At 56.7% G+C, this 27852-nt stretch overlaps 1 protein-coding gene across 1 annotated transcript; it reads left to right on the plus strand.

Moving 5' to 3' along the window:
• Positions 1-218: 218 nt before the first annotated feature.
• Positions 219-27445, plus strand: LOC143973799 (uncharacterized; the record flags this gene model as incomplete). The annotated part of the gene is given in 7 exon segments (XM_077474656.1): positions 219-451; positions 609-672; positions 760-887; positions 14798-14916; positions 16264-16396; positions 19054-19150; positions 27177-27445. Coding segments are annotated over 7 exon segments (821 nt in total), but the record flags the coding sequence as incomplete, so codon positions are not given.
• Positions 27446-27852: the final 407 nt, after the last annotated feature.

Genomic DNA, 27852 nt, shown 5'->3' on the forward strand with positions numbered 1-27852 from the left:
GACGACTCTTGGCGGTAGACGTTGAAGTGTGACGACTCTTGGCGGTAGACGTTGAAGCGTGGCCCGACTCTTGGCGGTAGACGTTGAAGCGTGGCCCGACTCTTGGCGGTAGACGTTGAAGCGCGGCCGACTCTTGGCGGTAGACGTTGAAGCGTGGCCCGACTCTTGGCGGTAGATGATAACTCCATAATTTGATTCCCGGTCTGTGAACATTGCAGGGTGTCTGCCGTTCTGTGTCCAGGGTCAGAGGGTCGGTTGGGTGTGTCCGTCGGTGGCCCGGCTTCTCTCTCAGACCTTCGATGTCTTCACACTGCATGGAGACCCCGCTACCCATCTGGAGCTCAGTGACCACCTCCGCTCCCCCCAGGAGAGGACCCGAGCCGTACAGGAGGTGATGGAGTCACTGCGACATCAGGACGCCTTCCCATGTCTCCGGGAATGGAGGGGTGAGGTGAGCGTCATCATTCTCCACCATAGACATTCCACCCATAGCGGTCTGCTCCACCATACATTGTACAATATATAACCCCCACTTCCCCCTCCCCTCCCCCCCACACACTATTATTGTATCCAGATGGTTCTAATTCAGCAATGTTTTGTCTCCTCAGCACTACGATGTGAATAGTCTCTTCTCTGACCCTCCTCTCCTCAGCATGGAGCGGGCTGCAACACGTAAGGGCCGTGTTCATGTCTCTCTATATGTGTATACCTCCATATCTCTATATGTTGCTGACCCCGCCTCCATCTTTGTGTCCCCAGCTCTCCTCGGGGTCCCTCGGTACGGAGTCCATGTCAACGGCTATTTGCACCGAGGTGGAGAAGTCTTCATGTGGGTGGCTAGACGAGCTCTGACCAAGGCCACCTACCCGGGGAAGCTGGACCACCTGGTGAGCAGAGGGCTGGGTGGGGAGAGGGGGGTTCTGGTGGTATTATTGGGGTGGGGGGATGGTACACATGGTACGATATGTTTAGGAATTGCAGCCAAGAGCCATAATACCGAGAATAAAGACGCATCTCCAGCCAGACTCTCTGGTATAGTGGAGGGAGGAAACCTCGGTGTCCCCGAGAGAGCAGACGACCCCCAAACAGAGAGCAGGCGACCCTCCCATTGGCCCTGTGAGGTGCTGTGTGAATTCTGTCTGCAGGACATTACGGAGACTATAGGTGAAATGATGATCTCTATGACCTTGGCTCTGTGTTGGAGGTCTCATTAGTATCAGGATCCCCCCCTCCAAGTCATAGAATTCTCTGTCCTGCCCACTCCAAGGTGGAATCTGAGCTCCTCATAGAGGAGAATGCCCAGGTGTAGACTCCCCCCCCCAGTGAATGCCCAGGTGTAGACTCCCCCCCCCCCCCCCCCCAGTGAATGCCCAGGAGTAGACTCCCCCCCCCAGTGAATGCCCAGGAGTAGACTCCCCCCCCCCAGTGAATGCCCAGGAGTAGACTCCCCCCCCAGTGAATGCCCAGGAGTAGACTATTCCCCCCCCCCCAGTGAATGCCCAGGAGTAGACCCCCCCCCAGTGAATGCCCAGGAGTAGACCCCCCCCACCCCCAGTGAATTCCCAGGAGTAGACCCCCCCCCAGTGAATTCCCAGGAGTAGACCCCCCCCCCCAGTGAATTCCCAGGAGTAGAGGAGTAGACCCCCCCCAGTGAATTCCCAGGAGTAGACCCCCCCACCCCCAGTGAATGCCCAGGATTAGACCCCCCCCCCCCCCCAGTGAATGCCCAGGAGTAGACCCCCCCACCCCCAGTGAATGCCCAGGAGTAGACTCCCCCCACCCCCAGTGAATGCCCAGGATTAGACTCCCCCCCCCCCCCCCCCAGTGAATGCCCAGGAGTAGACCCCCCCCCCCCCCCAGTGAATGCCCAGGAGTAGGCCCCCCCCCCCAGTGAATTCCCAGGAGTAGACCCCCCCCCAGTGAATGCCCAGGAGTAGACCCCCCCCCCCCCAGTGAATGCACAGGAGTAGACCCCCCCCCCAGTGAATGCCCAGGAGTAGACCCACCCCCCCAGTGAATGCCCAGGAGTAGACTCCCCCCACCCCCAGTGAATGCCCAGGAGTAGACCCCCCCCCCCCCCCCAGTGAATTCCCAGGAGTAGACCCCCCCCCCCCCCAGTGAATTCCCAGGAGTAGACCCCCCCCCCCCAGTGAATGCCCAGGAGTAGACTTCCCCCCCCCCCCCCCACCCCCAGTGAATGCCCAGGAGTAGACTTCCCCCCCCCCCAGTGAATGCCCAGGAGTAGACCCCCCCCCCCCCAGTGAATGCCCAGGAGTAGACCCCCCCCCCCCCAGTGAATGCCCAGGAGTAGACTTCCCCCCCCCCCACCCTCAGTGAATGCCCAGGAGTAGGATCCCCCCCCCCCAGTGAATGCCCAGGAGTAGACTTCCCCCCCCCCCCAGTGAATGCCCAGGAGTAGACTTCCCCCCCCCCCCACCCCCAGTGAATGCCCAGGAGTAGACTCCCCCCACCCCTAGTGAATGCCCAGGAGTAGACCCCCCCCCCCCGTGAATTCCCAGGAGTAGACCCCCCCCCCCAGTGAAATCCCAGGAGTAGACCCCCCCCCCCCCAGTGAATTCCCAGGAGTAGACCCCCCCCCCCAGTGAATTCCCAGGAGTAGACCCCCCCACCCCCAGTGAATGCCCAGGAGTAGACCCCCCCCACCCCCAGTGAATTCCCAGGAGTAGACCCCCCCCCCCCCCCCAGTGAATTCCCAGGAGTAGACCCCCCCCCAGTGAATTCCCAGGAGTAGACCCCCCCCCCCAGTGAATTCCCAGGAGTAGAGGAGTAGACCCCCCCCCCAGTGAATTCCCAGGAGTAGACCCCCCCACCCCCAGTGAATGCCCAGGAGTAGACCCCCCCACCCCCAGTGAATGCCCAGGAGTAGACTCCCCCCCACCCCCAGTGAATGCCCAGGAGTAGACTCCCCCCACCCCCAGTGAATGCCCAGGATTAGACTCCCCCCCCCCCCCCCCCAGTGAATGCCCAGGAGTAGACCCCCCCCCCCCCATGAATGCCCAGGAGTAGACCCCCCCCCAGTGAATGCCCAGGAGTAGACTATTCCCCCCCCCCCCAGTGAATGCCCAGGAGTAGACCCCCCCCCCCAGTGAATTCCCAGGAGTAGACCCCCCCCAGTGAATGCCCAGGAGTAGACCCCCCCCAGTGAATGCCCAGGAGTAGACCCCCCCCCCCCAGTGAATGCCCAGGAGTAGACTCCCCCCACCCCCAGTGAATGCCCAGGAGTAGACTTCCCCCCCCCCCACCCCCAGTGAATGCCCAGGAGTAGACTCCCCCCACCCCTAGTGAATGCCCAGGAGTAGACCCCCCCCCCCCCCCCCGTGAATGCCCAGGAGTAGACCCCCCCCAGTGAATGCCCAGGAGTAGACCCCCCCCCCAGTGAATGCCCAGGAGTAGACCCCCCCAGTGAATGCCCAGGAGTAGACCCCCCCCCCCCAGTGAATTCCCAGGAGTAGACCCCCCCCCCAGTGAATTCCCAGGAGTAGACCCCCCCAGTGAATTCCCAGGAGTAGACTTCCCCCCCCCCCCCCCCAGTGAATGCCCAGGAGTAGACTTCCCCCCCCCCCAGTGAATGCCCAGGAGTAGACCCCCCCCCCCCCCGCCGTGAATGCCCAGGAGTAGACCCCCCCCCCCAGTGAATGCCCAGGAGTAGACCCCCCCCCCCAGTGAATGCCCAGGAGTAGACCCCCCCCCCCCAGTGAATGCCCAGGAGTAGACCCCCCCCCAGTGAATGCCCAGGAGTAGACCCCCCCCCAGTGAATGCCCAGGAGTAGACCCCCCCCCAGTGAATTCCCAGGAGTAGACCCCCCCCAGTGAATTCCCAGGAGTAGACCCCCCCCAGTGAATTCCCAGGAGTAGACTCCCCCCCCCCCCCCCCCCCAGTGAATGCCCAGGAGTAGACTTCCCCCCCCCCCAGTGAATGCCCAGGAGTAGACCCCCCCCACCCCCAGTGAATGCCCAGGAGTAGACCCCCCCCCCCCAGTGAATGCCCAGGAGTAGACTTCCCCCCCCCCCCCCCAGTGAATGCCCAGGAGTAGGATCCCCCCCCCCCAGTGAATGCCCAGGAGTAGACTCCCCCCCCCCCCCCCCCAGTGAATGCCCAGGAGTAGACTTCCCCCCCCCCCCCACCCCCAGTGAATGCCCAGGAGTAGACTTCCCCCCCCCCCCCACCCCCAGTGAATGCCCAGGAGTAGACTCCCCCCACCCCTAGTGAATGCCCAGGAGTAGACCCCCCCCCCCAGTGAATTCCCAGGAGTAGACCCCCCCCCCCCCCAGTGAATGCCCAGGAGTAGACTCCCCCCCACCCCAGTGAATTCCCAGGAGTAGACCCCCCCCCCCCAGTGAATTCCCAGGAGTAGACCCCCCCCCCCCAGTGAATTCCCAGGAGTAGACCCCCCCCCCCCCCAGTGAATTCCCAGGAGTAGACCCCCCCCAGGGAATTCCCAGGAGTAGACCCCCCCCCCCCCCCCCAGTGAATGCCCAGGAGTAGACTTCCCCCCCACCCCCAGTGAATGCCCAGGAGTAGACTCCCCCCCCCCCCCCAGTGAATGCCCAGGAGTAGACCCCCCCCCCAGTGAATTCCCAGGAGTAGACCCCCCCCCCAGTGAATTCCCAGGAGTAGACCCCCCCCCCCCCCACTGAATGCCCAGGAGTAGACTTCCCCCCCACCCCCAGTGAATGCCCAGGAGTAGACTTCCCCCCCCCCCCAGTGAATTCCCAGGAGTAGACCCCCCCCCCCAGTGAATTCCCAGGAGTAGACCCCCCCCCCAGTGAATGCCCAGGAGTAGACTCCCCCCACCCCCAGTGAATGCCCAGGAGTAGACTTCCCCCCCCCCCCCACCCCCAGTGAATGCCCAGGAGTAGACTCCCCCCACCCCTAGTGAATGCCCAGGAGTAGACCCCCCCCCCCCCCCGTGAATGCCCAGGAGTAGACCCCCCCCAGTGAATGCCCAGGAGTAGACCCCCCCCCCCAGTGAATGCCCAGGAGTAGACCCCCCCCCAGTGAATGCCCAGGAGTAGACCCCCCCCCCAGTGAATGCCCAGAAGTAGACCCCCCCCCAGTGAATGCCCAGGAGTAGACCCCCCCCCCCCCAGTGAATTCCCAGGAGTAGACCCCCCCCAGTGAATTCCCAGGAGTAGACCCCCCCAGTGAATTCCCAGGAGTAGACCCCCCCCAGTGAATTCCCAGGAGTAGACTCCCCCCCCCCCCCCCCAGTGAATGCCCAGGAGTAGACTTCCCCCCCCCCCCCCAGTGAATGCCCAGGAGTAGACTTCCCCCCCCCCCCAGTGAATGCCCAGGAGTAGACCCCCCCCCCCCCCAGTGAATGCCCAGGAGTAGACCCCCCCCCCAGTGAATGCCCAGGAGTAGACTTCCCCCCCCCCACCCCCAGTGAATGCCCAGGAGTAGGATCCCCCCCCCAGTGAATGCCCAGGAGTAGACTCCCCCCACCCCTAGTGAATGCCCAGGAGTAGACCCCCCCCCCGTGAATGCCCAGGAGTAGACCCCCCCCAGTGAATGCCCAGGAGTAGACTATTCCCCCCCCCCCCCCCCCCCAGTAAATGCCCAGGAGTAGACCCCCCCCCCCAGTGAATTCCCAGGAGTAGACCCCCCCCCCAGTGAATTCCCAGGAGTAGACCCCCCCCCCCCCCAGTGAATTCCCAGGAGTAGACCCCCCCCCCAGTGAATTCCCAGGAGTAGACCCCCCCACCCCCAGTGAATGCCCAGGAGTAGACTCAGCCCCCCCCCCCCCCCAAGTGAATGCCCAGGAGTAGACCCCCCCACCCCCAGTGAATGCCCAGGAGTAGACCCCCCCCCCCACCCCCAGTGAATTCCCAGGAGTAGACCCCCCCCAGTGAATTCCCAGGAGTAGACCCCCCCCCCCCCAGTGAATTCCCAGGAGTAGACCCCCCCCCAGTGAATTCCCAGGAGTAGACCCCCCCCCCAGTGAATTCCCAGGAGTAGAGGAGTAGACCCCCCCCCCCAGTGAATTCCCAGGAGTAGACCCCCCCCACCCCCAGTGAATGCCCAGGATTAGACCCCCCCCCCCCCCAGTGAATGCCCAGGAGTAGACTCCCCCCCCCCCCCCCCAGTGAATGCCCAGGAGTAGACTCCCCCCCCCCCCCCAGTGAATGCCCAGGAGTAGACTCCCCCCCCACCCCCAGTGAATGCCCAGGAGTAGACTCCCCCCACCCCCAGTGAATGCCCAGGATTTGACTCCCCCCCCCCCCCCAGTGAATGCCCAGGAGTAGACCCCCCCCCCCCCCATGAATGCCCAGGAGTAGACCCCCCCCCCCCAGTGAATGCCCAGGAGTAGACTATTCCCCCCCCCCCCAGTGAATGCCCAGGAGTAGACCCCCCCCCAGTGAATTCCCAGGAGTAGACCCCCCCCCCAGTGAATGCCCAGGAGTAGACCCCCCCCCCCCCCCAGTGAATGCCCAGGAGTAGACCCCCCCCACCCCCAGTGAATGCCCAGGAGTAGACTCCCCCCACCCCCAGTGAATGCCCAGGATTAGACTCCTCCCCCCCCCCCCCCCCAGTGAATGCCCAGGAGTAGACCCCCCCCCCCAGTGAATGCCCAGGAGTAGACTATTCCCCCCCCCCCAGTGAATGCCCAGGAGTAGACCCCCCCCCAGTGAATGCCCAGGAGTAGACCCCCCCCCAGTGAATTCGCAGGAGTAGACCCCCCCGCAGGAGTAGGCCCCCCCCCCCCAGTGAATGCCCAGGAGTAGACCCCCCCCCCCCCCCCCAGTGAATGCCCAGGAGTAGACCCCCCCCCCAGTGAATGCCCAGGAGTAGACTTCCCCCCCCCCCAGTGAATTCCCAGGAGTAGACCCCCCCCCCAGTGAATTCCCAGGAGTAGACCCCCCCCCAGTGAATTCCCAGGAGTAGACCCCCCCCCAGTGAATTCCCAGGAGTAGACCCCCCCCCAGTGAATTCCCAGGAGTAGACCCCCCCCCCCCCAGTGAATTCCCAGGAGTAGACCCCCCCCCCCCCCCCAGTGAATGCCCAGGAGTAGACTTCCTCCCCACCCCCAGTGAATGCCCAGGAGTAGACCCCCCCCCCCCCCCCAGTGAATTCCCAGGAGTAGACCCCCCCCCCCCCCCCAGTGAATTCCCAGGAGTAGACTTCCCCCCCACCCCCAGTGAATGCCCAGGAGTAGACTCCCCCCCCCCCCCCCAGTGAATTCCCAGGAGTAGACCCCCCCCCCCCCCAGTGAATTCCCAGGAGTAGACTTCCCCCCCCCCCCCCCCAGTGAATTCCCAGGAGTAGACCCCCCCCCCAGTGAATTCCCAGGAGTAGACCCCCCCCCCCCCAGTGAATTCCCAGGAGTAGACCCCCCCCCAGTGAATTCCCAGGAGTAGACCCCCCCCCCAGTGAATGCCCAGGAGTAGACTTCCCCCCCACCCCCAGTGAATGCCCAGGAGTAGACTCCCCCCCCCCCCCAGTGAATTCCCAGGAGTAGACCCCCCCCCCCCAGTGAATTCCCAGGAGTAGACCCCCCCCCCCCCCAGTGAATTCCCAGGAGTAGACCCCCCCCCCAGTGAATTCCCAGGAGTAGACCCCCCCCCCAGTGAATGCCCAGGATTAGACTCCCCCCCCCCCCCCCCCCCAGTGAATGCCCAGGAGTAGACCCCCCCCCCCGTGAATGCCCAGGAGTAGACCCCCCCCCCCCAGTGAATGCCCAGGAGTAGACTATTCCCCCCCCCCCCAGTGAATGCCCAGGAGTAGACCCCCCCCCCAGTGAATGCCCAGGAGTAGACCCCCCCCCCCAGTGAATTCGCAGTAGACCCCCCCCCCCAGTGAATGCCCAGGAGTAGACCCCCCCCCCCCCCAGTGAATGCCCAGGAGTAGACCCCCCCCCCCCCAGTGAATTCGCAGGAGTAGACCCCCCCCAGTGAATTCGCAGGAGTAGACTTCCCCCCCCCCCCCCAGTGAATTCGCAGGAGTAGACTTCCCCCCCCCCCCCCCCAGTGAATGCCCAGGAGTAGACTTCCCCCCCCCCCCCCCCACCCCCAGTGAATGCCCAGGAGTAGGATCCCCCCTCAGTGAATGCCCAGGAGTAGACTCCCCCCCCCCCCCCCCCCAGTGAATGCCCAGGAGTAGACTTCCGCCCCCCCCCACCCCCAGTGAATGCCCAGGAGTAGACTCCCCCCCACCCCTAGTGAATGCCCAGGAGTAGACCCCCCCCCCCCGTGAATGCCCAGGAGTAGACCCCCCCCCCCGTGAATGCCCAGGAGTAGACCCCCCCCCCCCCCCCCAGTGAATGCCCAGGAGTAGACCCCCCCCCCAGTGAATGCCCAGGAGTAGACCCCCCCCAGTGAATTCCCAGGAGTAGACCCCCCCCAGTGAATTCCCAGGAGTAGACCCCCCCCAGTGAATTCCCAGGAGTAGACCCCCCCCAGTGAATTCCCAGGAGTAGACCCCCCCCCAGTGAATTCCCAGGAGTAGACCCCCCCCCCAGTGAATTCCCAGGAGTAGACCCCCCCCCCCAGTGAATGCCCAGGAGTAGACTCCCCCCCCCCCCCAGTGAATTCCCAGGAGTAGACCCCCCCCCCCCCAGTGAATTCCCAGGAGTAGACCCCCCCACCCCCAGTGAATGCCCAGGAGTAGACTCCCCCCCCCCCCCCCCCGTGAATTCCCAGGAGAAGACCCCCCCCCCCAGTGAATTCCCAGGAGTAGACCCCCCCCCCCAGTGAATTCCCAGGAGTAGACCCCCCCCCCCAGTTAATTCCCAGGAGTAGAGGAGTAGACCCCCCCACCCCCAGTGAATTCCCAGGAGTAGACCCCCCCACCCCCAGTGAATGCCCAGGATTAGACCCCCCCCCCCAGTGAATGCCCAGGAGTAGACCCCCCCACCCCCAGTGAATGCCCAGGAGTAGACTCCCCCCCACCCCCAGTGAATGCCCAGGAGTAGACCCCCCCCCCCCAGTGAATGCCCAGGAGTAGACTATTCCCCCCCCCCCCCCAGTGAATGCCCAGGAGTAGACCCCCCCCCCCCAGTGAATTCCCAGGAGTAGACCCCCCCCCCCAGTGAATGCCCAGGAGTAGACCCCCCCCCCCCAGTGAATGCCCAGGAGTAGACCCCCCCCCCCCAGTGAATGCCCAGGAGTAGACCCCCCCCCCCAGTGAATGCCCAGGAGTAGACCCCCCCACCCCCAGTGAATGCCCAGGAGTAGACCCCCCCACCCCCAGTGAATGCCCAGGAGTAGACTCCCCCCACCCCCAGTGAATGCCCAGGATTAGACTCCTCCCCCCCCCAGTGAATGCCCAGGAGTAGACCCCCCCCCAGTGAATGCCCAGGAGTAGACTATTCCCCCCCCCCCCAGTGAATGCCCAGGAGTAGACCCCCCCCCCCCAGTGAATTCCCAGGAGTAGACCCCCCCCCAGTGAATTCCCAGGAGTAGACCCCCCCCCCCCAGTGAATTCCCAGGAGTAGACCCCCCCCCCCAGTGAATGCCCAGGAGTAGACTCCCCCCCCCCCCCCCAGTGAATTCCCAGGAGTAGACCCCCCCCCCCCCCAGTGAATTCCCAGGAGTAGACCCCCCCACCCCCAGTGAATGCCCAGGAGTAGACTCCCCCCCCCCCCCCAGTGAATTCCCAGGAGTAGACCCCCCCCCCCAGTGAATTCCCAGGAGTAGACCCCCCCCCCCCAGTGAATTCCCAGGAGTAGACCCCCCCCCCCAGTGAATTCCCAGGAGTAGACCCCCCCCCCAGTTAATTCCCAGGAGTAGAGGAGTAGACCCCCCCACCCCCAGTGAATTCCCAGGAGTAGACCCCCCACCCCCAGTGAATGCCCAGGATTAGACCCCCCCCCCCAGTGAATGCCCAGGAGTAGACCCCCCCCACCCCCAGTGAATGCCCAGGAGTAGACTCCCCCCCACCCCCAGTGAATGCCCAGGAGTAGACCCCCCCCCCCCCCAGTGAATGCCCAGGAGTAGACTATTCCCCCCCCCCCCCCAGTGAATGCCCAGGAGTAGACCCCCCCCCCCCAGTGAATTCCCAGGAGTAGACCCCCCCCCCCAGTGAATGCCCAGGAGTAGACCCCCCCCCCCCCAGTGAATGCCCAGGAGTAGACCCCCCCCCCCAGTGAATGCCCAGGAGTAGACCCCCCCCCCCAGTGAATGCCCAGGAGTAGACCCCCCCACCCCCAGTGAATGCCCAGGAGTAGACCCCCCCACCCCCAGTGAATGCCCAGGAGTAGACTCCCCCCACCCCCAGTGAATGCCCAGGATTAGACTCCTCCCCCCCCCCAGTGAATGCCCAGGAGTAGACCCCCCCCCAGTGAATGCCCAGGAGTAGACTATTCCCCCCCCCCCAGTGAATGCCCAGGAGTAGACCCCCCCCCCAGTGAATGCCCAGGAGTAGACCCCCCCCCCCAGTGAATTCGCAGGAGTAGACCCCCCCGCAGGAGTAGGCCCCCCCCCCCAGTGAATGCCCAGGTGTAGACTCCCCCCCCCCCCCCCCCAGTGAATTCCCAGGAGTAGACCCCCCCCCAGTGAATTCCCAGGAGTAGACCCCCCCCCCCCAGTGAATTCCCAGGAGTAGACCCCCCCCCCCCCCAGTGAATTCCCAGGAGTAGACCCCCCCCCCAGTGAATTCCCAGGAGTAGACCCCCCCCCCCCCCCCCCAGTGAATGCCCAGGAGTAGACTTCCCCCCCCACCTCCAGTGAATGCCCAGGAGTAGACTCCCCCCCCCCCCCCCCCCCCAGTGAATGCCCAGGAGTAGACCCCCCCCCCCCCAGTGAATTCCCAGGAGTAGACCCCCCCCCCCCCCAGTGAATTCCCAGGAGTAGACCCCCCCCCCCAGTGAATTCCCAGGAGTAGACCCCCCCCCCCCCCAGTGAATGCCCAGGAGTAGACTTCCCCCCCCCCCCCCAGTGAATGCCCAGGAGTAGACTTCCCCCCCCCCCCAGTGAATTCCCAGGAGTAGACCCCCCCCCCCAGTGAATTCCCAGGAGTAGACCCCCCCCCCCAGTGAATTCCCAGGAGTAGACCCCCCCCAGTGAATTCCCAGGAGTAGACCCCCCCCCCCCCCCAGTGAATGCCCAGGAGTAGACTTCCCCCCCCCCAGTGAATTCCCAGGAGTAGACCCCCCCCCAGTGAATTCCCAGGAGTAGACCCCCCCCCCAGTGAATTCCCAGGAGTAGACCCCCCCCCCCAGTGAATGCCCAGGAGTAGACTCCCCCCCCCCCCAGTGAATTCCCAGGAGTAGACCCCCCCCCCCCCAGTGAATTCCCAGGAGTAGACCCCCCCACCCCCAGTGAATGCCCAGGAGTAGACTCCCCCCCCCAGTGAATTCCCAGGAGTAGACCCCCCCCAGTGAATTCCCAGGAGTAGACCCCCCCCCCCAGTGAATTCCCAGGAGTAGACCCCCCCCCCCAGTTAATTCCCAGGAGTAGAGGAGTAGACCCCCCCACCCCCAGTGAATTCCCAGGAGTAGACCCCCCCCACCCCCAGTGAATGCCCAGGATTAGACCCCCCCCCCCCAGTGAATGCCCAGGAGTAGACCCCCCCCACCCCCAGTGAATGCCCAGGAGTAGACTCCCCCCCACCCCCAGGAATGCCCAGGAGTAGACTATTCCCCCCCCCCCCCAGTGAATGCCCAGGAGTAGACCCCCCCCCCCAGTGAATTCCCAGGAGTAGACCCCCCCCCCCCAGTGAATGCCCAGGAGTAGACCCCCCCCCCCCCAGTGAATGCCCAGGAGTAGACCCCCCCCCCCAGTGAATTCCCAGGAGTAGACCCCCCCCCCCAGTGAATGCCCAGGAGTAGACCCCCCCCCCCCCAGTGAATGCCCAGGAGTAGACCCCCCCACCCCCAGTGAATGCCCAGGAGTAGACTCCCCCCACCCCCAGTGAATGCCCAGGATTAGACTCCTCCCCCCCCCCAGTGAATGCCCAGGAGTAGACCCCCCCCCCAGTGAATGCCCAGGAGTAGACTATTCCCCCCCCCCCAGTGAATGCCCAGGAGTAGACCCCCCCCCCAGTGAATGCCCAGGAGTAGACCCCCCCCCCCCCAGTGAATTCGCAGGAGTAGACCCCCCCGCAGGAGTAGGCCCCCCCCCCAGTGAATGCCCAGGTGTAGACTCCCCCCCCCCCCCCCCCAGTGAATTCCCAGGAGTAGACCCCCCCCCCAGTGAATTCCCAGGAGTAGACCCCCCCCCCCCCCCAGTGAATTCCCAGGAGTAGACCCCCCCCCCCCAGTGAATTCCCAGGAGTAGACCCCCCCCCAGTGAATTCCCAGGAGTAGACCCCCCCCCCCCCCCCCAGTGAATGCCCAGGAGTAGACTTCCCCCCCCACCTCCAGTGAATGCCCAGGAGTAGACTCCCCCCCCCCCCCCCCCAGTGAATGCCCAGGAGTAGACCCCCCCCCCCAGTGAATTCCCAGGAGTAGACCCCCCCCCCCAGTGAATTCCCAGGAGTAGACCCCCCCCCAGTGAATTCCCAGGAGTAGACCCCCCCCCCCCCCCAGTGAATGCCCAGGAGTAGACTTCCCCCCCCCCCCCCCCCAGTGAATGCCCAGGAGTAGACTTCCCCCCCCCCCCCCCCCAGTGAATTCCCAGGAGTAGACCCCCCCCCCCCCAGTGAATTCCCAGGAGTAGACCCCCCCCCCCCCCAGTGAATTCCCAGGAGTAGACCCCCCCCAGTGAATTCCCAGGAGTAGACCCCCCCCCCCCCAGTGAATGCCCAGGAGTAGACTTCCCCCCCCAGTGAATGCCCAGGAGTAGACTTCCCCCCCCCCCAGTGAATTCCCAGGAGTAGACCCCCCCCCCAGTGAATTCCCAGGAGTAGACCCCCCCCCAGTGAATTCCCAGGAGTAGACCCCCCCCCCAGTGAATTCCCAGGAGTAGACCCCCCCCCCCCCCAGTGAATTCCCAGGAGTAGACCCCCCCCCAGTGAATGCCCAGGATTAGACTCCCCCCCCCCCCCCCCCAGTGAATGCCCAGGAGTAGACCCCCCCCCCCCCCCGTGAATGCCCAGGAGTAGACCCCCCCCCCCAGTGAATGCCCAGGAGTAGACTATTCCCCCCCCCCCCCCCCCCAGTGAATGCCCAGGAGTAGACCCCCCCCCCCCCCCAGTGAATGCCCAGGAGTAGACCCCCCCCCCCCCAGTGAATTCGCAGTAGACCCCCCCCCCCAGTGAATGCCCAGGAGTAGACCCCCCCCCCCCCCCAGTGAATTTTCGCAGGAGTAGACCCCCCCCAGTGAATTCGCAGGAGTAGACCCCCCCCAGTGAATTCGCAGGAGTAGACCCCCCCAGTGAATTCGCAGGAGTAGACCCCCCCAGTGAATTCGCAGGAGTAGACCCCCCCAGTGAATTCGCAGGAGTAGACCCCCCCAGTGAATTCGCAGGAGTAGACCCCCCCCCCCAGTGAATTCGCAGGAGTAGACCCCCCCCCCCAGTGAATTCGCAGGAGTAGACCCCCCCCCAGTGAATTTGCAGGAGTAGACCCCCCCCCCAGTGAATTTGCAGGAGTAGACCCCCCCCAGTGAATTTGCAGGAGTAGACCCCCCCCCAGTGAATTTGCAGGAGTAGACCCCCCCCCAGTGAATTTGCAGGAGTAGACCCCCCCCCCCCAGTGAATTTGCAGGAGTAGACCCCCCCCCCCCAGTGAATTTGCAGGAGTAGACCCCCCCCCCCAGTGAATTTGCAGGAGTAGACCCCCCCCCCCCCAGTGAATTTGCAGGAGTAGACCCCCCCCCCCCCAGTGAATTTGCAGGAGTAGACCCCCCCCCCCCAGTGAATTTGCAGGAGTAGACCCCCCCCCAGTGAATTTGCAGGAGTAGACCCCCCCCCCCAGTGAATTTGCAGGAGTAGACCCCCCCCCAGTGAATTCCCAGGAGTAGACCCCCCCCCAGTGAATTCCCAGGAGTAGACCCCCCCCCAGTGAATTCCCAGGAGTAGACCCCCCCCCCCAGTGAATTCCCAGGAGTAGACCCCCCCCCCCAGTGAATGCCCAGGATTAGACTCCCCCCCCCCCCAGTGAATGCCCAGGATTAGACTCCCCCCCCCCCCAGTGAATGCCCAGGAGTAGACCCCCCCCCCCCCCAGTGAATGCCCAGGAGTAGACCCCCCCCCCCCCCCCGTGAATGCCCAGGAGTAGACCCCCCCCCCAGTGAATGCCCAGGAGTAGACTATTCCCCCCCCCCAGTGAATGCCCAGGAGTAGACTATTCCCCCCCCCCCCCCCCCAGTGAATGCCCAGGAGTAGACCCCCCCCCCCCCCCCAGTGAATGCCCAGGAGTAGACCCCCCCCCCCCCAGTGAATGCCCAGGAGTAGACCCCCCCCCCCCAGTGAATGCCCAGGAGTAGACCCCCCCCCCCAGTGAATTCGCAGGAGTAGACCCCCCCCCCAGTGAATGCCCAGGAGTAGACCCCCCCCCCCAGTGAATTCGCAGGAGTAGACCCCCCCCCCCCCAGTGAATGCCCAGGAGTAGACCCCCCCCCCCCCAGTGAATGCCCAGGAGTAGACCCCCCCCCAGTGAAGAATTGGAGGAGGGGGATGAAGATGGTTTTGTCCTCCATCTTTGTTGGGGAGGGCTGAGCCTCTCCGGAGCTCCGGGAACAGATAATGACTCGGCGGAGGGAGATGAGGAATCTGTTCCCGATGCTCCGGAGTTGTGAAAGTCCCCACAAGGGGGGCACACAGGAAAGATCTTGGTGGGGTTGGGGCAGGTGAGTAGAAGACCCCGGGGGGGGGGGGGGGGGGTTGGGGGGCGCCATTGTATCTGAATAGGTCTGACCACGCACCTTCACTGACATCCATTGGTTGTGTCTGCAGGCAGCGGGGGGGATCTCTGGGGGCTCCGGAGTGTGGGAGACCCTCCTGAAGGAGTGCAGAGAAGAGGCGTGTATCCCAGAATCCATCGCGGCCACAGCCACACCCTGCGGGACAGTCAGGTAAGTGACCCCAGCCCTCTAGTGATAGTGGGGTAAACGGTGATCTCATCGGAATCTCGAGTTCCCGGCACTCGCCATCCGACTTCCTGACGTCAAACATGCAAATTACCCGTTTTTAAGACATCATCCGCCCGCGCATTACGCTCCATCAGACACATTTTTAAGGTTTTCATCGGTCAGACAAACTTTTCGACAACAAAAGTCCAATGGAGCGAAATCCCATCGTGTGTGTGTGTGTGTGTGTGTGTGTGTGTGTGTGTACACAAGTCCATCGGACTTTAGTCCAAAGTACTAACACGCATTCGCCCAGAACCGATGCGAAAAATCAGACAACAATACAGAAGTTGACCAAAGGGTGGTGGCAAAGAGCTGAAAAACCACGAGATTGGGTGAAAGTTGGCTGAAATCGTGTGTATGCAATACAAGTTCATGACCAACGCCCTCTGGACAGAAATCAACGGGAAGGTTTGTTTGAAGTCCCATCGTTTGTACGAGGCTTTGCAGTCTTCTCATGTACAGCCAACATAAACCGTCATCCAATCAACAGCCACGAATGACAGCCGCCAATCATCTAACAGTCATCTGATCACATTACCAGGAGGAATAGCAGACAGACAGAAACAAGAGGTGACTCAACGAACAATGGGAAGGCGCATAATGTGAGACTATCCCACGAGGGAGAGACCCCGTCATACATTCAATCAGAAGACCCCACAATCGGGTTCTGATTATATTACCGTCTATTCTGAATCTAGGGGGGTGGGGGAGGGGGGGGGGTTCTGCCTGAAGTCCCAAATCTGTATACAGGTCATGGATTCCCAGAGGCGTGGAACCGAATCGAGAGCAAAACCAGTCCAGTGGCCCCCAGGAACACCCCTCCCCCAAGAATGGAGCCCCTGCAAACCCAGAGCCCATAGTCAGGAGGCTCCAATGCAGCCCCCATCCTCGTTGTGTCACATTTCTGCCCCAGAAGACCCCCGACCTTCACCCGATCCGGATATTCGTTATTCGGGCAAAGAGAACCCACAACATCAGGCAAAGCAATTGTGATGTGGGGGGAGGAGATCTATAGAGATGATTGTATAGATTGTGATGTGGGGGGGGGAGGAGATCTATAGAGATGATTGTATAGATTGTGATGTGGGGGGAGGAGATTTCTAGAGATGATTGTATTGATTGTGATGTGGGGGGGGGAGGAGATCTATAGAGATGATTGTATAGATTGTGATGTGGGGGGGGGGAGGAGATCTATAGAGATGATTGTATAGATTGTGATGTGTATGGAGGAGGTCCATGCAGACGATTGTACGTTGTACTGATCGGGTGATAATATCTCTCGTATTTCAGCTATGCCTATGAGAAGGGGGAGGGGATCTACCTGGAGTGTCAGTTTGTCTTTGACCTGGAGGTTCCCGAGTCCTTCCAGCCCAGCGTTGGAGACGGCGAGGTGGACGAGTTTTTCTTGTGGCCGTTGGAGAAGGTGAGTGGTGGGAAATGTCGGTGGTTCTTGGGGGAGGGGACTATTTCAGAAGATCTCCATGGCCTCATCTGTAAGACATCAATGATCTTTACACGATAACGATGGCCTCCTATAGAGAACGTCTTCTGTTCTCCTTTTATATGTAAAAAGCCAAATATCTCTTCCTGTTCCTCCAAGATCTGCACCGTGTGGCCTGCTGGGGCCAATTTATTCACCACTGGGGCAGAAATCCCCGGCTGGGCTCTGCTTTCTCTACATTCATTCCTATAGAGAGGCTGCTGGAGAGGAGCATAGATGGGGTTCATTGGGGTGGGTGGAGATTGGGGTGGGGGGAGATTGGGGTGGGCACGTGTGGAAGAAGATCCATGAATACGAGGAAACTTCAGCTTGGCCATGAAAGTTCTGCAGCAGCCGATGTTCAGACCACAGTGGGCCACAAAGTGAAGATCTCAGAGACCGATGTTTAGACCTCCGTGGGCTACACAGTGAAGATCTCACAAGCAGATGTTTGGACCATTGTGTCCTGCACAGGGAACATCTCAGAAGCTAATGTTTGGACCCCAGTGGGCTGCACAGGGACGATCCCAGAGGCAATGTGTGGACCTCAGTGGGCTGTACTGTAAAGATCTCAGAGACCGATGTTTGGTCCCCATTGGGCTGCATAGTGAAGATCTCGGAGACCGATGTTTGGTCCCCATTGGGCTGCATAGTGAAGATCTCGGAGACCGATGCATGGTCCCCAGTGGGCTGTATAGTGAAGATCTCGGAGACCGATGTTTGGTCCCCAGTGGGTTGCATAGTGAAGATCTCGGAGACCGATGCATGGTCCCCAGTGGGTTGCATAGTGAAGATCTCGGAGACCGATGTTTGGTCCCCAGTGGGTTGCATAGTAAAGATCTCGGAGACCGATGTTTGGTCCCCAGTGGGTTGCATAGTGAAGATCTCGGAGACCGATGTTTGGTCCCCAGTGGGTTGCATAGTGAAGATCTCGGAGACCGATGTTTGGTCCCCAGTGGGTTGCATAGTGAAGATTTCGGAGACCGATGTTTGGTCCCCAGTGGGTTGCATAGTGAAGATCTCGGAGACCGATGTTTGGTCCCCAGTGGGTTGCATAGTGAAGATCTCGGAGACCGATGCTTGGTCCCCAGTGGGTTGCATAGTGAAGATCCCAGGGACCGATGTTTGGTCCCCAGTGGGTTGCATAGTGAAGATCTCGGAGACCGATGTTTGGTCCCCAGTGGGTTGCATAGTGAAGATCTCGGAGACCGATGTTTGGTCCCCAGTGGACTGCATAGTGAAGATCTCGGAGACCGATGCTTGGTCCCCAGTGGGTTGCATAGGGAAGATCTCGGAGACCGATGCATGGTCCCCAGTGGGCTGTATAGTGAAGATCTCGGAGACCGATGTTTGGTCCCCAGTGGGTTGCATAGTGAAGATCTCGGAGACCGATGCATGGTCCCCAGTGGGCTGTATAGTGAAGATCTCGGAGAGCGATGCTTGGTCCCCAGTGGGTTGCATAGTGAAGATCCCAGGGACCGATGTTTGGTCCCCAGTGGGTTGCATAGTGAAGATCTCGGAGACCGATGTTTGGTCCCCAGTGGGTTGCATAGTGAAGATCTCGGAGACCGATGTTTGGTCCCCAGTGGGCTGCATAGTGAAGATCTCGGAGACCGATGTTTGGTCCCCAGTGGGTTGCATAGTGAAGATCTCGGAGAGCGATGCTTGGTCCCCAGTGGGTTGCATAGTGAAGATCCCAGGGACCGATGTTTGGTCCCCAGTGGGTTGCATAGTGAAGATCTCGGAGACCGATGTTTGGTCCCCAGTGGGTTGCATAGTGAAGATCTCGGAGACCGATGTTTGGTCCCCAGTGGGTTGCATAGGGAAGATCTCGGAGACCGATGCTTGGTCCCCAGTGGGTTGCATAGGGAAGATCTCAGAAGCGGATGTCTGGACCCCAGTGGGCCGCACAAGGAAGATCCTCAGCCCTGTGGATGCTCCAACCAGAACCACTTGGATCTCATATGGGCTTTTCTATTCACTTCATTGGGCAAAGGGAGCATCGGGGGAGGGGGCAGCTAACAGAGTGTAAATATCATCAGCTGGGGGGGGTAGGGAAACACTGGAGATGTGATGGGTATCCTCCAAACTAATCGGCTCCAGGGCAGGCCATTCACTGGCCCACATCACAGGTATACAGAGAGGTGGGATGCTGGAGATATAAGGACCCATATTTCATCAACATCATTGGCTAAATATGAGCATGTGTCCATATAAGGGCACTGACATCATCAGCGTCCCGCCCCTTTCTTTTACATGTGATACGGGGCAGGGAATGACTCGACCCGCAGCTGATTGGGGTAAAAAAAAGCGTAATTTTTATGTTCAGATTGAATTAGTAGGGTGCCTGGGCTTAGGTCTAGTGGGTAACTAAGTCAACCTGTTATCCTACAATTCTAAATGAAGCTGTGCTGGGTGAGTGTTTCTTGTGCCAGCACTGGGACTCTGTGTGGTTGTAGGAAAGGCATAGAAAGATGACCTGTGTCCATATCTACAGGACAGAAGCAGGTAAGCCTCTGCAGTCTCAGCAGATCTTGGAGGGGATCTTGCAGAAGTTTTCTGTTTCTTGTTGTTTTACGGAGATGCTCTCTATGTTTCAGGTGAGGGAAGCCATTGCCACAGAGGAGTTTAAACCCAACTGTGCCCTGGTGGTCCTAGACTTTCTGCTGCGGAGAGGACACATCCAGCCTGACAAAGGTACCTCTATAGATTGGAGAAAGGGACATGCCCAGTCCTTATAAAGGAGGACTCTAGGTGTTGGTGGAATAATGGGCCTCCTTCCTCACACCTTCTCATCATCTTCTTTGTTGGTTGTCTGTGTTGCCCCTTTTATCCCATTTCAGGGCATGTAAAAGTGTCCAAACCCAAAGACTAAAAGAACCTCCACTACAGGTCCCAGACCTTAGATGTGGCAGCTACACTCGTTTTGTGTTTTGTTTTTTTAAATGAGGTATTATCATTTTTTTTTTTTTTAACGGTACAGAAAAGAAAAAAGAGAAGACATTTGGTAGACATAAGGTGGTGGGCATTTGGGGAACATAGAAGAAGACTAAAGGATGAAGACTACGAGCGGCACAGTGGTTTACGGGCGGCACAGTGGTTTACGGGCGGCACAGTGGTTTACAGGCGGCACAGTGGTGTAGTGGTTGGCACAGTGGTGTAGTGGTTGGCACAGTGGTGTAGTGGTTGGCACAGTGGTGTAGTGGGCGGCACAGTGGTGTAGTGGTTAGCACTCTCACCTAGCAGTAAGAAGGGTCGCTGGTTCAAATCTCAACCAGGACACTACCTGCATGGAGTTTGCATGTTCTCCCTGTGCCTGTGTGGGTTTCCTCCGGGTACTCCGGTTTCCTCCCACACTCCAAAGACATGCTGGTAGGTTAATTGGCTTCTGTCCAAAATTGGCCCCAATATATGAATGGGGACCTTGGATTGTGGGCTCCTTGAGGGTAGGGACCGATGAGAGTGTACAATGTACAGGGATAGGGACCATTGTAGACACTCACTCAGGTTGAACTGGATGGACTGGTGTCTTTATTCAACCTTACTTATGAAACTATGACCATAGGTGATGGTGAAATAACAGGCATCATTCCTCACATGCTCTTATCATTTTCCTTGTTGGTTGTCTGTGTGGCCCATTTTATCCCATTTCAGGACATGTAAAAGTGTCCAAACCCAAAGACTAAAATAACCTCTACTGCAGCTTCCCAGACCTTAGATTTGGTGGCTACATTCTTTTTCTTTTTATTTAGGTATTATCTTTTTTTTTTTTTTTTTTTTTTTTTTGAGCGTTACAGAGCACAGAAAAAAAAAAAAAATAGAAGACATTTTGGTAGACATAATAAGGCGGTGGACATTTGATTTACATAGAAGAAGTAGACCTTTGGTAGACATAAGGTGGTGGATATTTAGTGAAATTAGAATAAGTAGTAGACATTTGGCGTTGGACAGTTGGTGAACATAGAAGGAAAAGTAGACATAATAAGGGCGTGGACATTTGGTAGACATAATAAGATGGCGGACGTTTGGTGAACTTAGAATAGGTAGTAGACATTTGGTAGACATAATAAGGCGGTGGAAATTTTGTGAACATAGAAGAAGACATTTGGTAGACATAATAAGGCGGTGGACATTTTGGTGAACATAGAAGTAGACATAATAAGATGGTGGACATTTGGGGAGCATAGAAGGAGAAGTAGACATGCGGTGGACATTTGGTGAACTTAGAATAGGTAGTAGACATTTGGTAGACATAATAAAGCGGTGGACATTTGGGGAGCATAGAAGAAGTAGACATGCGGTGGACATTTGGTGAACTTAGAATAGGTAGTAGACATTTGGTAGACATAATAAGATGGCGGACATTTGGTGAACTTAGAATAGGTAGTAGACATTTGGTAGACATAATAAGATGGCGGACATTTGGTGAACATAGAAGTAGACATAATAAGATGGCGGACATTTGGGGAGCATAGAAGAAGTAGACATGCGGTGGACATTTGGTGAACATAGAAGAAGAAGAAGAAGTAGACATTTGGTGGACATTGAATACAGCCGGAGAAGTAGAAGCCCACAAAGTGTCCCTTCAAAAATGTTGAAAAAGAATTAGGTAAATACATGATCAATCAGCCCAAGGGGTAGGGGGTTGTGGAGACGTTATGGAGCTACCATAATTCAAAGGTGGAGAGAAGTGGGGCTGTGTGGTCCATGCTCCATCAATGGCTGCCACTGTCTTTTCTACTGGGCCTTCCAGATCCGGCATCTTCCCTCTTCAGCCTTTGGTCAACCACTGATGATGTAAGTGTGTGTGCTGGAGCTCCGATCCCAGGAGTACACTGAACTGTGGAAACCTCGATCAGACTGATACATTCTGCTGCATGCTATCAATAGTTATCTTTTAGTTTTAAGCAGCTTTTTATCCCCCTGGTGTCACTGACCGCATTACATCTCCATAGCGGGCAATCTTATGGTGAGTATTTCATCCCGTGCATTCCTCCTCTCACGCACCTCCCCTGGTTGGAGCCACCTGATATTCCTTGGCCTTCATAAAATGTGTGTTTTGTATATGTGCTGCACAAATACGCAATAAAATGCTATGGTGTGGGAGGGGCCTAAAGTGCTGGCCACTTCCAGCTAAAACATGTTACGGCTGAAAAGTTGTAAGCCTATCTTCAGTATAACCCCTTCTCTACCCAGCAGGCCTCAGTTTGGAAAGCCTTCCTAGGAGGTTGGATGCCTTTTCTTCACCTTTTTAACCAAGTTTCTGCTTGGTCATTGCTGCCTGAGCTGGTCTCTGTATAGCGGCTCCCGGATCTCCGGTTCCCCAGCCTAATCTGGAATGTGACTTCTAGGCACTGGGCTCTGCATTGTGGTGCTTTCCATACCTGCGTGTCCAGTGCTAGTTAGCTGCGGAGTCCTCTCCAGGTGCAAAGCCATGGCACAGTCCCAGCTATGACCCGGTCTCTGAAGACCCACTTTTGAGTAAGGCCATTCAGGCAGAAGCGATGGGAGCTACCTTGCCGTTTACATCACTGGTCGTCGTTTACATCACTGGGCACCTTTTACAAATCCCCACCGCTCCCAGCTTTACTGTGGTAAGGGTTAAGGCTGGTGGACTGAGCACTGACATTATCCAGTGGGTTGTCAGGGTGAGCATGTGTGTGCTCAGGACACCCTTTTTACCCCACAGGTTTACCCCTTGTGTCTGACACTTCTTCAGTTTAGTCCCTCACTATCTTTCTTGTGCTACTGTACAACATGATATATATTCCTGGGTTCCCTGCACCCTGGGACCCCTTGTCCCTGTCTGAGTGCATCTGCAGTTGGACTCGATAAGGTACCAATAGTTGCTCCCACCTCCTTCCACAGGAGAATTCTATCTCTTTTGCCATGGTAAACCTAAGTCCAGAAGTTCAATCCTGTTCTCCTCATTGGGGATCTCCGTGTGAGTTGGACATCTTAGGTGTTGCAGGATCATAACCTCCTAGAAGGTATAGAAGTGCCCCTGTGATAGGTCAAGGGACCTGGTCCCTACACTGGATGACACTGAGAGTACTGCTTTCACCTGCACTGTCTTGATTAGAGACAATCCATTGGCATCTGGCTCTCCTCAGTGGATGGTCTCTCCACTAAAGGGAAAGGTCTACAAATCAGGGTGCTCCTCATCTCCTACACTGCAATAAGATTATCCCTGTAAGGAATCTCTTCTCCCCCAGGTTGTCAGCAGGCAAAACATGCTGAGTACCTGCTGGCGGTACTCCCTGTTAGGGATGGAGCAATTCTGGAAACATTCATGGGACTCAATCACATGGAGATAAGTTATCCCCCTCCCCCCGGCCAGGGCAGGACTTAGGGTGGTGGGGGCCCCTGGGCTTGGGTCACTTTCGGGCCCTACCCTATATACATTACTGTACTTATTGGCGTATAACACGCACCCCAAGTTTAGGAGGGAATTTTAAGGAAAAAAACTTACATTTAAATGCCCATCAATGCAGCCTTATCAGTGTCCATCTGCAGCCTTTCCCATCCATCTGCAGCCTTGTCCAGTGTCATTTGCAGCCTTGTCATTGCAGTCTTGAAGTTTAAAAATGGAGCTGCCGAGATACATAGTCTTCTTTATCTCTGCGGCTCTTAGATCCTCTCAGCGGCTCTTGGTGGCTCTCGGCACCTAAGGGTCCTCTTGGCAGCTGAGAGTCCTCTCGCAGTTCCGAGCGGAGCCAAGAGTAGCCGAGAGTACTCGGCTCGGCTCACAGTCACGCCCAGTCCCTTTGTTATGTCCATCATAGGGCGGGACTGGGCGTGACTGTGAGAGGAGCGGAGCCGAGTACACTCGGCTTTGTATCTCGGTGGGGCCCTCTGGGTCCCCTATTGGGCAGGGCCCATGGGCTTGAGCCCAGTCAAGCCCAATGGTAAGTCCAGCCCTGCCCCCGGCTAATCTGTGGTCTCTCGAGGATGTTCCTCCAGATCTCTTCCTCAGTTCTGCCCTTAACCAGGCGAATGTTCTCATTAGTATGGTTAAGGTTCATGTCCCTCACTCCAAGACTACAGATACTTTGCTGGATCGGCACCATGTTCTGTGAAGGTTACGAAAGTCTTGCAGAGTTCCTCTGTCAGACCCCAGGCACACGTTGGGGTAGTAAAGTGTAAGGATTTTGCTCATTTTCTTGTTCTTCTGGTATCCCTCACACCAGTCTGGGGTTGCCGTATACCTTTATCCCTGCCCAGGGTCGGGACAAGGAGTGGGCAGGAGGAGCAGCTGCCCTGGGCACAGCAACGCAATGGGAAAGAATGGACAGCCTGCAGTAGACCTATTAAAAGGCATGCATTAATAATGGGGGAGGGGGTGCAGTTCTTCATCCTTGCCCTGGGTGCTAGACAAACCCGTCTTGGGACTGTCCCTGCCTACCATCGTAGGGGTATTTCTCATGCATCCTACCCCCCTCCTTTTTTTTTTTTTTTTTTTTCAGGCTGACTTCAAGGTTTGTTCTCCACCAGGTCCAGGGGTCACTGAGTTATCCTTAAGGGATTATATGCTGTGAGGGCTTCCATATTTCTTGGATATGTCCTTTGAGATTGGTTGTCTGGCCAGGATCCTTGGATCTTTCCTTACCTGAATCCTAAGGGTTGGGAGTGTAAGGCTTGGGCTTTCACATATAGATTGGCTGGTCTTCTCTTATGGACCTATTTGTGTCCAGAGTTCCTTCTGGAGACCTGTTCTTCTGGTGTCCCGTGCACCAGTCTTGAGTTGCAGAATACCCTTTATCCCTGACTACCATCATAGGGGTACTTCTCATGCATATTACACACATTTATACTTGGGGTAACTTCAGGGTTGGTTCTCCACCAGTTATAGGGTTTATTTAGCTATCCTAATGGAATCTTGTGCTGTGAGGACTTTAATATTTCTTGTAAGATTGATTGCCTGGCCAGGAAACTTCTTTTTACCTTGGATTTTTCCTTACTTGAATGTAAGGCTTGGGCTTCCGTGTGTAGATTGACTGGTCTTCTCTTGAGGACCTATTTGTGTCTAGAGTTCCCTCTGAAGATCTGTTCTTCTAGGGTTTTGCCATGGTGTTTTCTGCTGTGGACCACATCACCTTGTTGGTCTATTTCTCACATATCAGGTAGTTCTTCCACCTGTGTTGGTGGGTTGCTGGTTCAGACCTGGTGCTCCTCCAGTGTCATTCTTCTTGGCATTGATCCCTTCCGTCCTGGTCTTGAGCATTAGGTTGATCCTGTCTTCCTTGTTTGGTCATTGGCATCTTCTCCTATTTTGAAATGGGTTTCAGATTCGGGTATTGATCCTTCATGTATTCCTGAACTGTAGACAGTTCCCAGTCCCTACTTATGGGCCTATCGGTGGCTTTTTCCCCACATCTCAGTCGGGACTTCTTCTGGACATTCCTCCTGTTTCTGAAGTCATGTGTTCCTCAATGGACAAGAACGAGGATAAGATTTTTGTACTTGCTGTAAAATCTATTTGAGTCCATTGAGGGACACGGGTCCTACACCTCTGGGGTTTGTTTTTTTTTTTTTGCTTTGGCCTTAGCACTGCTTTAAATATATAAAAGGTGCATACAAACTAATTCTGAAACTTCAATTAACTAATTGGTTGCACGTGGCGCTGTTACCTGTGTTACCTTTCAGTAAACGCTACCTCACCTCCTAAGTGATCCTATCTGAATCAAAAAATGTGTTGTAGATTACAAACAAAACATTACATAGATCATTATCACTCAGTGAATACTCAAATTTGCATTTAAATTATACACACACAGTGACAAGTATAAATAAAATGTGAATATAGTCCATCCACCAAACAATATTAATAGTAGATATCCAGATTACAAGAAGTCCTTCTATAAATGCGTGAACAAATCTCCAGTGTTCAAATCTCTTTTTACAAGTGACTCCTTCACCACACCATCCGTGCTTGTGATCCCCCCTTCGTGAAAACACTCACCGACTGATAAGCCTTACACTCTCGTGTCAGGCCAAAAGAGCTTTCAAAAAACCTCCCAAGAGGTAGTTCAGACACCAGCACATCCGATTAGATCTTCTCCACTTGAGCACTTCAATGCATATATATATATATACCTCAAAGAGGGAGACCCCAATAGTGTAATACTGCAATCACTTTTTAATGTTAAAAATCTCACTCTTTATGCACTCACATGAACTCAAAAAGGTTAAATCACTTCAAAAGGGTAAAAAGACTCGCTTCACATTTCCACTCCACAGCACTATTCTGAATACGTCGGGGCATTGGTGGTCACAGCGGACTCATTAGATAAGGTGCTGGATCGCTTAATCTCACCCCTCCTCGTGCGTCCCGCCTGGTCCCACACAGCAGGTCCGTTCGAAAAGGGCGCCTTCAAGCTAGATGATTCAGTCCTCTTAGTCCTAGACCTCCTTCCCAGCTCCGTGTATGTCAGCTCAATATTCACCAGATAGCCACGCCCCCCGACATGTTTCGTCATATCAGACTTAATCATGGGAATGCCATGATTAAGTCTGATATGACGAAACATGTCGGGGGTGTGGCTATCAGGTGAGCTGGGAAAGAGGTCTAGGACTAAGAGGACTGAATCATCTAGCTTGAAGGCGCCCTTTTCGAACGGACCTGCTGTGTGGGACCAGGCGGGACGCACGAGGAGGGGTGAGATTAAGCGATCCAGCACCTTATCTAATGAGTCCGCTGTGACCACCAATGCCCCGACGTATTCAGAATAGTGCTGTGGAGTGGAAATGTGAAGCGAGTCTTTTTACCCTTTTGAAGTGATTTAACCTTTTTGAGTTCATGTGAGTGCATAAAGAGTGAGATTTTTAACATTAAAAAGTGATTGCAGTATTACACTATTGGGGTCTCCCTCTTTGAGGTATATATATATATGCATTGAAGTGCTCAAGTGGAGAAGATCTAATCGGATGTGCTGGTGTCTGAACTACCTCTTGGGAGGTTTTTTGAAAGCTCTTTTGGCCTGACACGAGAGTGTAAGGCTTATCAGTCGGTGAGTGTTTTCACGAAGGGGGGATCACAAGCACGGATGGTGTGGTGAAGGAGTCACTTGTAAAAAGAGATTTGAACACTGGAGATTTGTTCACGCATTTATAGAAGGACTTCTTGTAATCTGGATATCTACTATTAATATTGTTTGGTGGATGGACTATATTCACATTTTATTTATACTTGTCACTGTGTGTGTATAATTTAAATGCAAATTTGAGTATTCACTGAGTGATAATGATCTATGTAATGTTTTGTTTGTAATCTACAACACATTTTTTGATTCAGATAGGATCACTTAGGAGGTGAGGTAGCGTTTACTGAAAGGTAACACAGGTAACAGCGCCACGTGCAACCAATTAGTTAATTGAAGTTTCAGAATTAGTTTGTATGCACCTTTTATATATTTGATATTTTTTGGTAAGTGGCAGCTAAGGTGTAGAATTTAGATAATTAGAGCGCTGTGATGATACACTAGGTAAAGGGATCATGGTTTGTGTATCTTTAGAAATACTTAGCACTGCTTTCTCACAAAACTGAGGCATGCTGGGAAGAGGAGGGGTTATACAGGCTTACACGTTTTTGGTTTGCCGGTGTCTCCTGTAGGCGGCACTATAACCTGTTTGTTTAAATTCATCCGTCTCTCAGTGGACTTGAAGAAATAAAAATCTTGGGAGTACAAAAATCTTATTTGCTCAACTCTTCTCTTTCCTGCAGAGAAGTTCTACACAAGGTTTGTGGAATTGCTGCACGCTCCACTCTGATTGGACGGAGATATCCCAGTCATAACACAAGAAGACGGTTCTCCGAATTCAAGGAACAGCCGAAGGGAAGGAGATGGTGGAGACTTCTAGGCCATGCAATCCGTTATCCCCGCCATAGAGACCGAGGCTGTCCTACTGCAGCCGTCAGATGAGAATAATCTGCTTCGACTTTCTATGAGTGACCCGCCAGTCTGTCTTCCAATAAAAGAGATATTTTATTCACCTCCAGTGTCCTGTGTCTCCTACCTCCCCTCCATTCCTTGTAATAGAAGAGGTATTATACCCCCCTCTCCTGAGTCTCCTACCTCCCCTCCATTCCCTGTAATAGAAGAGGTATTATACCCCCCTCTCCGGTGTCCTGTGTCTCCTACCTCCCCTCCATTCCCTGTAATAGAAGAGGTATTATACCCCCCTCTCCGGTGTCCTGTGTCTCCTACCTCCCCTCCATTCCCTGTAATAGAAGAGGTATTATACCCCCCTCTCCGGTGTCCTGTGTCTCCTACCTCCCCTCCATTCCCTGTAATAGAGGAGGTATTATACCCCCCTCTCCGGTGTCCTGTGTCTCCTACCTCCCCTCCATTCCCTGTAATAGAAGAGGTATTATACCCCCCTCTCCGGTGTCTCCTACC

The sequence above is a fragment of the Lithobates pipiens genome, unplaced genomic scaffold, assembly GCF_037356315.1.
Source record: "Lithobates pipiens isolate NorthernLeopardFrog02 unplaced genomic scaffold, aLitPip1_a1.2 Scaffold_117, whole genome shotgun sequence".
NCBI classification, from domain to species: domain Eukaryota; kingdom Metazoa; phylum Chordata; class Amphibia; order Anura; family Ranidae; genus Lithobates; species Lithobates pipiens.